This window comes from Aythya marila, assembly GCF_965140915.1.
Source record: "Aythya marila genome assembly, chromosome: 1".
In the NCBI taxonomy this organism is placed as follows: domain Eukaryota; kingdom Metazoa; phylum Chordata; class Aves; order Anseriformes; family Anatidae; genus Aythya; species Aythya marila.
Window position 1 is genome coordinate 176,765,079 of NC_139042.1, and position 16,020 is coordinate 176,781,098.

General features: G+C 36.9%; 1 protein-coding gene across 6 annotated transcripts in view; it reads right to left on the minus strand.

The window, feature by feature from the left end:
• CNTN1 (contactin 1) overlaps positions 1–16,020 on the minus strand; it is a 251,559-nt gene that overhangs the window by 45,863 nt on the left and 189,676 nt on the right. For all 6 annotated transcript variants that reach the window (XM_082763611.1, XM_082763609.1, XM_082763610.1 and 3 more), the window contains one exon: positions 12,470–12,645. In XM_082763611.1, coding sequence (XP_082619737.1) covers positions 12,470–12,645 — 176 coding nt within the window. The remainder of the gene's footprint in view (positions 1–12,469; positions 12,646–16,020) is intronic.

The following is a 16,020-nucleotide window of genomic DNA, read 5'->3' on the forward strand; positions in this document are numbered from 1 at the left end:
TCAAGATCAGATCACTCTCAAAGATATATTTAATTTATATGACAGCTGTTGAAAGTGTCCTGTGTTTCTTGAAGAGCTTCTGATCTTTACTACATATGAAAAAACAAATGTCTTTCTTAAGAGGTCTGTTAAGTAGGTGTTTCTTCAGAAGCTGACATTGCCTATTTTCTACTATTTTAAGACCACATCTGAACATTAGATTTAGTCAGGCCTATTTTTTTTCTTAAACAGCAATCAGATGATTCCTCTATACCATTACATGTTATTTATGCATGTTCATATGATAACAGTGTCATGGAGACCTACTAAGAGAGCCACCAATGCTGTGTGGCTCTTCCTTTACAAACCTAAAACAGCACAAATGTTTTTATCACAGAGAGGTTACAAGCAAAGCCCAGCTACAGCTCTCACTACATTATGGCTTGGCCTAGTCATCCCTGAGTGGCCAGCTGCCATCCTAGCCTGACCTTGGCCTGGCTTTCTCTCTATGGACCTGCCCTGGTCCTGTGCACAGCACAGCGCTGGCTGCTGCTACTGGACCTGCCCCACTTGGGGCAAGCAAGGGCCAGCCATGCTGTCCCCCCTTGCCTCAGCCTCCACAGTGCCATGGCAAAGGGTTTCAGGGAAGCAATTTACCATTCAGTGAGGCTCACAGACTCCTCCTCCTCCTTGTCCTCCTCCTTTTCCTTCTCATCATCACAGACCCTAATCCTTCCCCAAGACTTTTCATCAGTGTGAGACTGCAATGTCTAACTTCAGACTCATGAATTCCGTCTCACAGGCTATCCACTTTAAATTGACAAGCAATAGGCTAACACAAGGATCTGAAAACCTCCAGCACCAATAACAAAACAGCTGACTCCACTTTAGACTTCTCAAGTTCCTACAGGAGAGCTGTTCCATTATGAAATGCCATTTATGCTGCAGAAATACCTGTGTATGCTGTTTAATTTCTGGCATGCTTACCATGCACAATTTTGGACCATGCCAAAAGGAACCCCAGCCAACACATGGCACCTCACACACAAGAGATCCCTGGAAACACAGTTTGCTCCACACTGGTTTGCAAAAGTAGAAAGTTTGGCAAATTTCACCTTCGTGTACCAGCTGACCTCAGAGCCAGATAAAAGGAACTGAGGCAACTCTCTTTCCATTGACTTCTCCAAAATATCTGCTGGCAACCACTGCTGCCAGGTGTATTTGCACCATACTCAATATACATACTACACTTGCTTCACTGTCACATTGTTGGATATCTTCAACCTTTTACCTTTTCAGTGTAATTTCTATTTACTTGAATGAAAATCAAGTTGGAACATTAAAATAATAAAATAAAATAAAATAAAATAAAATAAAATAAAATAAAATAAAATAAAATAAAATAAAATAAAATAAAATAAAATAAAATAAATAAAATAAAATAAAATAAAATAAAATAAAATAAAATAAAATAAAATAAAATAATAAAAACCCAACAACAACTCAGATTTCTTCACATAATGCTTTGGAAATCTGACTCTTTTTGAATTCCCTTTGGAGAAGTTTTAGCCCAGGTAGCTAGATATATCAAGAAGAAGCTGACTGTTTTTAACTTGCCTAATAAAAGACACTTGTTGGGTTTTGTTCTGATTTTTTGGGTTGGTTGGTTTTTTTTTGGGTGTGTTGAAGGTGTTTCCACCTAGCAAATTTACAGAGAAATTAGCAAATTAGTTATTTTAGCAAATTAACAGAGAAAGTATATCTCCGTTGTCAAAGATTTAAAATCTGTTGGTTCTAATCAGAATATAACATAAGAGTTTATAATGTCTAAGTATTTCTGTATGATGTTTTAAAATTTCAATCAGAATTTCTAGCAGACTTTTAATATGTAATATATAAAGAGAATAAAACATGATTTAACAGATATACAGAATATAGTATTTAAAATGGAAACAATAAAAATAACTAACTTAGAGGGATATAGTACACTAGGTGTCAGTATTACCTGCATTCATATAAATATAGTGATGGGATTCAGCATTATAGAATGAACACTGCAGTACAAAAGGAATTTCTCAAACACAGGAGTCTAATGCAAAGATGAAATCCTTAGTAATACAGAATCGTAGAATCATTCAGGTTGGAAAAGACCACTATGATCATCTAGTCCAACCTTTAACCTAGTACTAAACTCCATCACTAAACCATGCTACTAAGTTCTAAGTCTACATGTTTCTTGAAGACCTCTGGGATGGTGACTCAATCACTTCCCTGGGCAGCCTGTTCCAATGCTGCACAACTCTTTCAGCAAAGAAAGTTCTCCTAATGTCCAACCTAAACCTCCCCTGGTGCAACTTTAGCCCATTTCCCCTCATCTCTTGGTGCTTGGGAGAAGAGACCAATCCCCACCTCGCTATGGCCTCCTCTAAGGTAAATGTAAAGGTAAATGTAAAGTACAATAAGGTCTCCCTTGAGCCTTCTCTTCTCCAAGCTAAACAACCCCAGTTCCCTCAGCCACTTCTCATAAGACTTATTTTCTAGACCCTTTTTCGGGGTCTAGAACTGGTCTTAGGACCAGCTTTGTTGCCGTTCTCTGGACATGTTCCAGGGCCTTGATGTCCTTCTTGTACTGAGGGGCCCAGAACTGAAAACAGTATTCAAGGTGCAGCCTCACCAGAGCCTTTGATAAACCCGTGCTGACTTGGCCTGATCACCAAGTTGCCCTGTAGGTGCTGTGTGGTGGCACTCAACCTAATCTGCTCCACGAGCTTCCCCAGTACTGAGGTCAGACTGATAGGCCTAGAGGCCTTAATTGTTTTATTACCACGTTACGTGATTCAAGAGATGATCTATGCAGTCTTTGCAAATTTTCTCCAGTTCTCTTAGAAGCTTATATAATACTTCATTACCTTGTGGCCTTTGGACAACCCATAATGACTACTGTCATCTTGTGTTTTGGAAAAAGTCCTTTGATTTGGGTGAAACTCTGACAAACCTACAAATTACACATTCTGAAGAAAATCTCTAGGATGCAAAGTGCTAATCTTTATGATGTCTGAATGGCTATATTTGGGGAAAATATATAGCCATATTTTCAGATGGCTATAAGGTTTGTTATCTTCAGCTACCTGTGCTTGAACAGATATGCAAAAATGAATAAATAAATAAATAAATGAATAAATGAATGAATAAAATATATTTGTCTTATGACATTTCTCTGAACCCACTTGGTAACTAGATGAACACCTGTAAAACAAGGAGCAGAACAGAGAACACTCTACATATCACAGCTACTCTGAATGAAAAACACACTTTATGTTAAGAAATACATTTCTATCTATATGTTTTTTAAATAATCAATTTGAAATATTTTTCTTATTCTGTACTTTATCCCCCCTCAAAAAAAAAAAAAAAAAAAGATTACTAAGCTAAATCACATGGTTATACATGTGGTAGTCTTTAAGGCATTTCAGAAAAGAAAAAAAAAAATCTCTCCAAAATATATCTGGCTGTTTTCATGAAAGTCAAAATGTTACAAAAGATTAACAAATGGATTTATATCACACAAACTGGAAGGGGCAACATTCAGACTGCTCAGAAATCTCATTTTGTTATAAAAAACAAACCCTGCAATCCTGAAACCTTCACAGGCAGCAACAAAAAGAATTCAGATGCAAAATGGTATGTAAGAAAGAAATTGCTAAATATTTAGGCGTAAGAAATGATGTTATCATCACTGGATGGTTCTAGGGAACAACAAAGACCTTCAGTACAATCTAAAATATGATGGGCTGTCATTAGTGTCCCTGTATTAGACATTTTGAATAAATGACATAAAGTTATGTCATCAACTTTTTGTTTCCTGTCTGAAAATGAGAAGGAAAGAAAAAAAAAAAAAAAAAAGGTTAAATATTTTCCAAATGTTCTGAAAGTAGAATGCCGGTTCAGTTCATATTTAGGGAGATTAAAATAGCCAGATAAAACTATCCTTTTCCTTTCCAAACTCTAGTGAGGATTTTGGATGCCAGTTTAAAATTCTGATCACTTAAAATTCCAGCAAAAAATTAAATCAGTTAACACCACTTTTTTTTTTTTTTTTTAAGAAATTATTGAGGTAAACAGTTGCAACTGATAAAAACTAGAATTGAGAACATATAAAAGAGAATGCTTAATTCTGGCTAGAAATACTTCTTGATTGCCATGTAGGGATGTAGGGTCATACAGAAATACAGGTTACACTGTCCTTTCTAAGTTCCAGGTCACACAAGAGTTCTTAGCAGTGATTACACAGATCAACTGGATCACTGAAAAATCCCGTATATGAATGCTTATTTTCTTTGTTTATCATAGAATCATAGAATGGCTTGGGTTGGAAGGCACCTTAAAAATCATCTAGTTCCACCCCCTACGCCCCCCCCAACCATAGGTTATTTTTGCTCATTTTATTTTTAGATATTATTAAACTATACCCATGTTAAGATATACATACATACATGTATGTATATACATATTTGCACTTTCCACACATAACTAATATGACAGGTCTTAACTAATATGTCATAACTAATACAACAATTTTCCAAAGTGCAAGTAGGATCCAGACATGAGGTGAGTCTGGAATGATGGCATTTCTGTATGGCTGCCCCCTAGTTAATTCATGAGAATTCCAGGGGTATTGCTTTCAAGGACAGCAGCCTTTGAAAATCTGTGGGGATCACTGCATAAACGAATGTTGGCTGGCTGCCTGACTAACCACAGGTAAGCCTTTTTTGTCTACAGTGGGCTACGCAATGCTGTCAACAGCTTTCAGGAAGAAAAATCACTGGGAGTGTCAGTACTGCTGTGGGAGTAGAGAAGGGCAGCTACCTGTTCTTCTGACCTCCAAAAATTACAACAAAGAAGTTGCAGAATTTCAAACCCCTTGAGTTTCTGTGTGTGTTTTTATTTTTTATTTTTTAAAGAGATAAATAGTCCTCTATTTTAGTACTCTATATAAACCTGTAGCATATTAACACTAAATATCATCCTAGAGAGGACCATACTGCCTGTGAGTCTCTATTGCTTGCACTTTGATCTGCAAAGAAACTCATGCAGTTTGTCCAGTCCAATAACGTTCACAAAAACTGTATATATTAAGAATTATCATAATCATATTATTATTTCATACAAATGATTACAAATTCTTAAATCTTAGTACTCCTTAATTCTTATGTTAACAAATTAACATACTGTACTGTATTTATTAATGATGTACCCATATACTCACTCTAATAATAATTTCCCCTATGGGCACTTGGTTTTAAAATCTAAGTGACAGAAAACATGGAAAAACATAATGTAATTAAAAATTCATCAACCCATAGATATGGTATCACACCATGTTGGTTCAGAAGTTCTCCTGAATCACAGCTTTATACGGTTGGTGATAAAGCTTTCCATGCTTCAGAAGAAGCCCAAGTTCTTGGTGGTAAAAGAAGAGCTTACAAAGCACATAAGGAGCACGGGCATCAGCAGATTCTGTCCACAAATTAGATATGAATGCACTGTATGTTTTCATTTCAAAAACCTCAGCTTGGCTAAGTTAAAAAATGCCTTCCTTAATACAGGAAAAAATGAATCACAGACTGGAAATTGTGACAGCAGTATTCAAGGATGTTCCAAGTGTATCTGTGGTTCACCACTCAGATATTTACCAAGTTTCAAGCAAAGACTTTCATCATATGAACCCTATATTTATGCTTTAATAGTGATGTCAAAAATAGTACTGTATGCTCTATTTCTGAGATTCACTGTTCCCTTCTAACAATCACCTTTGCCAGTGCACTAAATGCCATCAGAATATGACCCTACATGATGGAAAATCATTTACAAGTGCCTAGTCTTCTGTTTGAAAGGAGTATCACTTCTGTTACAACCTCAGCAACAATAAAGGACCTTATGTTACTATGAAGCTAACGAGCCCTTTGTAATAACAAAACTACATAAGAATCTGATAAGCAGAGATCTTTTAAGTCAGGTTTACAAACACAAACCTTCACATGTGTTTTAATACACAGTGGAGGTATGATAATAAAACAATCATTAAGAAGTAATTTGGAAGAGATGGGATTCTTGGAGATGAGATCAGCTTTTTTTCCAAAGCTAGTGATAACTTATAGGTATTTTAAAAAAATGTTTAACTATGAACTTTAAATGAGTTCGCCTGAATTATTTTGTTCCAGTACAGAAAATCCAACAGCTGTTGATGAATGTTAATGTAAATGTGATTGTAGCTACTTTCTTGATATTGAGATCAGAGATGACATGGGGACAACAACATCAATGCAGTTCTAGTGTCTCAATTCCATTCACAGAAAAGCTCATCTCACTTTGCTTTATAAGCTACAGCTGTCATAAAAGTTACGGGTAAATAAAAAAAACAACACAAAACAGCAGGATAATGATGACAGGGCCATTCCCACTAAAGAATCTCTTCCTTCAGTGAACTATATTTATATGTAAAGGAAGTACAGTGCTAATTCTACCCCTGAAATGTGGACTGGAAAATATTTCCAACAGATATATTATTCTTCCCCATTCAGCATACCACTGCGACTGCCTCAGGATAGTATGCTTTGTACCAGCATCCTGTGGTAATATGCCCTGTTATTTTACTTCTAAGAGGAAAAAGAAAAGACTAGATATTTGTTCACTTGCACTCATGGCTCACAGCCTTATGGTTGATGATGAAAATTCAGAATAAACTGCCGACTATATTTCTACGTGTAGTGCTGAACCCATGTGGCTTTTTCAGGTCCTGTTTAGCTAAATAGGGATGATACATGGATTTTGGCAGTTTGTGAAGACTCACAAGCACATAAGGTTACAGGTCAACTGATTTTGTAGTTATTTTTTTTTTTTTTTTTAGTTCTAGAACAGAAGTTGGCATATCTTGATCCCTTTAAATAGACTATATTTCTTTGTGCTGGAAATAGCACTGCAGATTAATAATAGGTTTCCTCAATGCCTTCAGTCAGAGCTAACTGCTTTTTGGCTTCACGCTCATCTCTGTCTTTTGCTTTCCTGCTCCTCCTTGCTTTTAACCACTGACTCCATCCATCTCATTCCATGCTTGCTACATTGCTATTAAGTCTCTTTCCCAAAATCTAGCCAAAATATGTGACTTCAAACTCACTCATGTCTAAAGTCTCTCCCTAATGCATTAGGGCACTGAAAGCAATGTATCGAGACAGTGTCTTTGGAGAGTCCCGTGTCTCTTTCAGAAAAAGTAGAAGCTCAAATGATTTGGTTGGCCATGCTTCATGAACAACCATCTATCCCCTCAATATATTCAATAAACTGTATTGAACGAGCTCGCTATGCCTCTGACTCCCAGGTTTCGTTCCAGCCCACACCAAGCTGCTTTTTCCTCATCAGTAGGTAACTGAGCTTCCCTATCTAAATATTTTCCTCTAATTCTTCAGTTCTCCTGGTGAACTTTCTATTGATTTCCTGTCATTTAGCTGTACATAGACTCAACACTCTGCAAGGAAGATTACCATGGGAAGCAGTGAAGAAAAATTAAAACAAACATCTTTGTATCTTTTCTGCTGCAGAAGACTGTGGAGTGTAGAAGAGAGATTTATACAGTAAAACTGTTCAGTAATCTGTTAAAGTGGGAACACACAGCAATATATTTTTGTCTACCACATCCAAACAAGGAATCATCATTCTTTTCCATCTATGACTTACAAAACCCAAGCAGGTATTAAGCTATACTTCTCCAATAGGATTTTACAGTCCAACTTACTCTCTGTGGTTTACAAAAACATCTGTTTTGGAGAACTTTCTGTTTTGGCAAATGCTGTCTCCAATCTAGAAATCATCTCACCTATTTCAGACATCTATAGTGTGGATTTTGGTATCTGAACTAAACACCTTTTGCAGTCAAAGCAAAGAAACAGGCCCTTCCACCTGTGATTTACTTTAATGAAAAGTAGCTGTCTGGCCACACATCTTCAGAGCATTATGAATGTAGTCCTTGAAGACTGCAAAGTTTTCTGCACTTTGGAGAGGGGTAAGGTAAGATGAATAGTATTTGAATATAGAACTAAAAACAAAACAAAACAAAACAAAAAGGCTTTTGAGAATGCAGTGATGTTCAGTCCACACTGCTGCACAATTATGCACAGACAGCTTGGATTCAGAAATGACTTCAAAGCCAAATAGAGCCTGAGCAACAAGTCCTGCAAGTTCTGTGCCAAACGTGTTTTGTCACCTTTGTGTCATGTCTCTGTGAACACTGGAAAGCACAATGCAAAGGCCTGACTTCAGAGCCAGCATGGATTCAGTACATCTTAATTCCTGCTTAGTAGCACTCATGACAATGGGGTGTGTCAGCACCATCTCAAAGAGTGCTCCTCGTTCTGGGAGATCTTCTTACTTGGTTGCAATGCTACACAATGTCCCAAATGACACCTTTCTTGGCCTAGGAACAGCCTAACAAAAATGAAGGGAAGGGAAGGGAAGGGAAGGGAAGGGAAGGGAAGGGAAGGGAAGGGAAGGGAAGGGAAGGGAAGGGAAGGGAAGGGAAGGGAAGGGAAGGGAAGGGAAGGGAAGGGAAGGGAAGGGAAGGGAAGGGAAGGGAAGGGAAGGGAAGGGAAGGGAAGGGAAGGGAAGGGAAGGGAAGGGAAGGGAAGGGAAGGGAAGGGAAGGGAAGGGAAGGGAAGGGAAGGGAAGGGAAGGGAAGGGAAGGGAAGGGAAGGGAAGGGAAGGGAAGGGAAGGGAAGGGAAGGGTCAAATTTCTGACTGGAACCAGCCAAATTACTCTTTCTGACTATCTGTACAAAATAACTATAGTGTTTCAAATATACATTAAAAATAGAATTATACACCTTTACTTTCACATATAAAAGAGAATGTTTAGTAATAACAAAATTTATTTGGATAGCGTATGTAATTTAAAATATGAATTAAAAGTAAGCCTTTCAGTCTTTAAATATACATGACAAAATCGAGATCCATAAATAACAAATGACCAAACATCAGATGTTTCCTGATTACTTGAAGTGCTATATCTGCACAGGATTTGAAAGGAAATGTTAATGTCTACTTTCTCAATTAAATAAGAACATAAATTCAAAAGCAAGAAATTTAATAGTAAGATTTTGTAGACTCCATTTAACACTTCGAAAGTTAACCAAATAGTATGTATATTTGTCATTCTAAATATCACTGTCATACTTGGTCATGTGAAATCAAAACAGTACTGACAAACGTTGTTTTGATAAATGAGTTTTAGTACTAATGTAATGCAAATTAGCTTTGCCTTTAGCAAATGATGAAGTTACTAATGCTTCCATTTAAAGAAAAAGAGACGTATGCAGGTATTTACATGAATTTCATTAGCATTCAATTATATGTATGTGACAACAATGTTAATATTATGTTCAGAATTGAAATATTGTGGCTGTATCAAGTTTCCACATGTTGATCTGCATTGTCAACACAAATTAATAGTGATATTATCAGAAAGATAAAGTAGGATCCTTCAACAACAGGAAATTATAGCAGAGGGCATGCATCATATGGCCAGTAATTGCAATATTCATGATGGAATATATATTTTTTTATGTTTGTGAAGAGTTGCGTGGCAGTATGGGAGTTAGGGCTGCTGCACACGCAACAGCTCATGCCTTTGCATCCGAGAAAGCCTGAGCAAACCTGCCACCCAGTGACTTCAGATGAGAATTGCAAAAGAGATGCAAGCAGTAGGCAGGAGAAAATCCCTTTACTCATATTAAAAAGGGGGAGAGAGGGGACATAACACCTTTATGTAAGAAAATGATAACAAATGAAACAGAAATGTTGAAAGTACATATTTCTTTCAATTACACCCTATATAAACATTTATATTTAATCCCTTACATTTTAAAAAATTATCCTATATTAAGTGCTGAATCCTGAAATAACTACAAATCTCAGCTACAGACTTGGAATGCAATCCTAGTGCCCCCTCTGTCCTCAGTGATGAAGAACGAGTTGCTTGTGGAAGAGCAATAGAAATGATCTGCACTTACTTTGCATTTGAAAGCAAAAATAAGGCTCAGAAATACAAACCAACAATCTTCTCCAGCTTCAATTATTTATACCTGTATTGATCAAGTGCAAAAGGAACATAACAAACTAAGAATCATCCCTCAGGAAAAAACGTTACACTCTGACAAATTAATTGATGTTTGGTTCTAAGCTACTTAACTTTAACAGTCTAAATGAATTAATAGTTAGTCACGCCTCAGCTACTTCTGCATACTATGGATTAAGCATCTCTATAATCTATTCAAAGAGCCAAGTTACATCTAGCACAAGATTCATCACCTACATGAAGTGAAACACCTCTCTCTCTGTCTCCAGACAGGTTAATTTGGTTTTTAAAATCAATTACTTCAGTAAATCAGCTATAATATTGCAGAGTTGGGAAGAATTTGGGATCAGAAGATGAAGGACCACCAGCTATCTCTGAAAGATGAAGCAGCTGGCTGGAAACCTAAATACTAAGTCAAACTTCAGAGAGATTTATGCCCTACACACTTGCTGAAGCCTGTATTTGGCCCCAGACTCATTCTGTAGACATGTTTTGGTAGAAAGTGTCCTAAAATTGTGATTAAATTTCAGAATAAAATTCCTAAATATATATATATGTATTTCCTTCTATTTTCATTGTTAAAAGGACAACTCAGGGGTGAATGTCCATGATATAAGAACTTTTCTTCAATGCATGAAAAATGGATGGAGAAAGTTCAGGCTTTACATTACAAAGTCCTTGGTAAAGGCAGTTTCACCTTTCTTCTGCACCAAAATCATTGTTTCATCTATTCTTTTAGTCAGATTTGCTGTTTAATGTAACACAACTTCTTTGTATGACTTCTGTCAAGTGGTTAAAAACAAGCAACTAAAAGAGAATGTACGAAATGAGGAACGGTTCTTTTTACAAGGATTCCTTTTACACAGAATACGTTCAATAGAAGCTTTATTCTTTAAGCTTTTATTTTGACCAACACGCAGACTCATTCTGGCATTTATCTGGGGAAAAATTAATGTTGTTAGGAGGTGATTCAAGCTTCTCCAAGGTACTGCTATGTACTGATCAGTACCTATGTGGAAATAAAGACATCAAAAGTGTGGCCTAACAGCCACATGCAGCAATTTTTTTGGATGATGCTGGAGTATTAGTGTAAATCTACATAGTTTGTAGATATAAACATAACATAAGCAGAACATAAGATAACACTTTTCTAATTCCTTAGTACTCTGCTACTGAATTTGGACATAGACTTTCAGGAGCTTTATTTCAGAAAGAGATTTATGTCTTTGGGTTTCAATGTTTTCTAGCCGACCATCGTATAGTTCTACTGTCTTTTTGGACAAAGACATTCTCTTACTGAAAGAGAGCATGGTGACTTCTTAGGGGTGCTTACAACTCAGCAAATGAGCAGGCTAAGTAAGCTCTGGGCCTTTGAAGGACTGGTTTGTTCCAAATCAGACTAAAGTAGCTATGCTTGAAATATCTTCTCACTTCGAGATAAACAGATATTCAAAAATAACATCAGAAAAAATAATCCCTTGGTCAATGGAAAATTAAATAATGTTGGTGGTTTAGGGCAAAGACTCTGTAGGAGCTACTGTTAGAAGGCAGATAAGTTTGAAGACAGCTGAAACTGACCCCAAGCCCTGGAGTTCTTGATTTCACAGGCACTGTTAGCAACCTTTTCTCTCCACACACAAGTTTCTCTTGGGAGCATGAACAGAATCTCTATCTAAATTTGAGTATTTTTACATCATTTAAACTCAGAACAACAGAATAAATATACACACACTCTGAGGTTGTGGTTGAATATTACATAAATTATCATTAGACACAGCCAGAAAGGATTTCGGCTTAAGGTATTAATTTTGAATAAGCCTGACAGAAGACTTTAAAGAGATAACCATACACGCAAACACAAAAGGTCTATAATTCCTCTTTCTATGTGCCAAAATAAGTGTCTTTGTATTAACTTGTTTAGACTTCACACAAACTCTTCTTGCTCAGTGTTTACAGACTGTTTGACTCCTACCCACCATCTGGCCCAGTCTTGTGCCAAATTCCAGAAATGTTGATGAGAAAAACATGGGCAAGTTAAAGTGAATGTATATGCATGCTTTTCCAAGATAATCTGCACCCTGTTTACTATCAAACTACCTACTTACTAGTTGTATTCACTCTTCATCAGAGTGGGATTTAACTGAAATATCAAAATACTTACATCAATTTAGATATCTGAATTCAGGTATCTACCTGCAAGTGTCTACATGTCTGTATGGTGTCTAAAGTAATTTTATATTATGTTTTTATTCTACTGTATTTATACAGACTTGAACCACCACAATAGAAAAAGTAAAACACAAAGGACAATTTGTGATAAAGAAAACTAGTATTTCACATATTAAATAAAGATCTGTAGTATCTTACCATAACATTCCTTTCATAATGCTCGTGTTCTTTCTCAAAATCTATTACAAAGCCATTTAGAGACCAAATAAATGTCAGGTCTAATGTGGGATCATGGGATGCAATGCATTGCATGGTAGCATTCTCTCCAACGGTGACATCAACATTCAGCGGCGCTAAAGTAATCCTTGTAGCTTCTGTGAAGTTAACAGCACACATGGAAAATTCCAGTAAGAGTTTATGCAAATATAAGCTCAGCTCTGTAACTGATTATGCATGAAACCACGCCCTCAATTCTAGTTTACATGTTATTCACACAGCTACATTTGAAAGAACCAAATTAAACAGAACAAAGGAAAACTTCAACAACTGAAATGCCTAACTTGTATTTAGCTGTCCTTTGAAAATGGTTATGGTTCTGTCTCTGAATCATATTACTAACTATTCAAAGCTATTTTTATTCTTTCACTATATCCCAGGTAGAGAGAAGACGTGTTAAGAATCTTTTGTGACCTGTGTTGTATTTGTGTATTTCTTGTTTTAATTATAGTATTTCTTATGTTTAAAAACCTGTCTCTTTCACGAACAGAAAATTCTACTCAGTTGTCAGGCTGAATCAAATTTCCATTACAGTTTTGCAGGAACTGAGATCTTAATTTCTCTGCTGAGAAACAATATAAGGGATGTATAACAAACTATACATATAACTACACGTGGAAAGAAAATAAATACAAAAAAAAAGGAAGAAAGCTGTACACCCCTCAGCAATGCCTCTTATCATTACAGAAACAGAAAAAGGCAGAGAGTTAAATGCTTGCTAGAGATCTTGGTACATGCATCAAATTTATGGCAAATCAGTGACAGAATCATGGAAGAAACTCACTGGATACTTGTGATACTTGTTTCTTTTCTCTCAGATACAATCATGAAACAAAAAGCCACTGAATATTTGCTCCTCACACCACAGCATATAATAACTTCTCACAACTATAAGAGTGGGTACCAAATCCTGGAAGACGATAGTCATAAGAGCTATTGCCACGAGTCAAGATCCAGGTTTCAGTGTGCTCCAAAGGACACACTACACCCTATTATACATGTAACTGCAAAGTATCTCTAATAAACTTAACATTTCTTGTCACACTGTCTGGGAGAGAAACTTTTATCCAGATCCTACTCTACTAATCCAAAAAGTGCCTAATCCTGAGACTATGAGTATGGCACAACTACTCAGTATCTCAGAATGGAGTATCTCAGTGCTTGGAGAAAGCTGTTAATATTTATCTCTAAAACCCTTACTATAGACACGCTTTAGGATAACTGATGAACTCTAATATTATGCTTGTACATTCAGTGTTTGGTTCTACTATTAGTGAGTTACTAAATGTTTACATAAAGAACTACCAGTCTAAGAAGTTGCTGAAAAAGTGGTCCGGAAGCAATGTAAAAATAGCATGTGGGAAACGCCATCAGACTTCACAGTGCCTATCAACTTCAGTTTAACTTTTATATTTCTTGTAGTCGTAATCAATATCTGAAAAGTTTTATGAGCCACACAAAGTGCTTGGAAATGCCATTTTCAAAGCATTCTTAGTCAACACTCATCATTGTCCACAATGTGAAAATAATTTTGAAATACATCATCTGAATATTCTGTTTCTGCTGTCACGTAAGGGAGGCATCTTAGTCCTTCGGTATCCCTTTTTAGATGAATCAGAGCAGAATACTCCAAAATTTAGAACATTTTATACCTATTTTATAGAGTTTATAAAGCTATGGTTTAATTGTTTCACTGTGTAGATTTACTATGCAAATGTTCATCTTGATTTTAGAAAGTATGACTGGATTATAAAGGGGCTGGCTATTTACATAACCTTTCAAGATAATTAAATGGCTGAGGGTAATACTAGGACACGTAAAATTGCAGAAGATGATCAAAAGTAACTGCAAACATTGAAAAGATCTGATTAATCAAAATAAAGACTTACAATAGCATAGAATCACAGGTTGGAGAAGACTTCTAAGTTTATCATGTCCAACAGTTAACCTAGCACTGCCAAGTCCACCACTAACCCATGTCCCTAAGCACCGCATCTACTCATCTTTTGAATGCCTCCAGGGATGGTGACTCAATCACTTCCCTGGCAGCCTGTTGTAATGCTCCATAACCCTTTCAGTGAATAATTTTTTCCTAATATCCATCCTAAACCTCCCCTAGCACAACCTGAGGCCATTTCCCCTTGTCTTATCACTTGGAGCTTGGGAGAAAAGCCCAATCCCCACCTCACTATAGCCTCCTGTAAGGTAATTGGGGACCGATAAGGTTTCCCCTGAGACACCTTTTCTCTATGGTAAAAAACTCCAGCTCCCTCAGCCACTCTGGAACACACAGACCTGTGTTCCAGATCCTTCAGCAGGTTTACTGCCATTCTTTGGACACACTCCAAACATGTCCTTCTTGTAGTGAGGGGCCCAAAACTGAACACAGTACTCAAGGTACAGCCTCACTAAAGCTGAGTACAGAAGGACAATCATTTCCCTAATCCTGCTGGCCACACTATTTCTGACACAAGCCAGGATGCTGTTAGCCTTCTTGGCCATCTGAGCACATGGCTGGCTCATATTCAACCAATACCTCTGCATCCCTTTCCACCGGGCAGCTTTTCAGCCACTCATCCCCCAGCCTGTAGCATTGCTTGGGGTTGTTGTGCTCCAAGCGCAGGACCCAGCACTTTGCCTTGTTGAACCTCATACAGTTGGCTTCAGCCCATCAGTCCAGCCTATACAGATCCCTCTGCAAAGCTTTCCTACCCTGGAGCAGATGAACACACATAACCTGGTGCCATCTGAGAACTTACTGAGAGTGCACTTGATCCCCTCATCCAGATCATTGATAAAGATATTGAAGAGAACTGGCCCCAATACTGGGGGAACACCACAAGTAACTAGCCTACAACTGGATCTATCTTCCTCATAGTACAATAAATCAGCTGTAAAAATGCTTTTGATGATACAGATCTGATGATACAGATTAATTCTTACATTAGTACATCAGTGTTGTGTTATTGAGCTGCCACATTCAGTATGACTTCTGGAACAGACATTAAAAAATGTATTTAATAAATTACTTTTCTACAATCAGTAAGACTTGGTAGACATAACTGTTCATGAATGTCATATTTCCTGTCTTAATTCTACAGCTATTTTTTACTTGACATCAGATTTAAAATACACTGTTGTGGATATTCAATCAGTGTTCAGCCAGTAAATACTAATATCTGTAAGGGAAAGGAATTTAGTAGTGCAACTATATGGCTATACACTTCTACCTCACAAATGTAATGCATGTTTATTTAACTGAAATGCTCTTTCAGTCTTGTTCACCTCACCAGAGGAAAAAAAAAAAAAAAGTTAAAGATGGTCAATATGAGTCCCATTTCTCTCTTCCAGTCATGATCCTACATTTGTGCTTGAGCTAAGCTACCAAGTTGAATGAGTGCATCAGAATGTGTTAATTTAACAGACTGGACTTAATAAGCCCTGAAAACTGAGATGCAATTTCTGAAATGGTG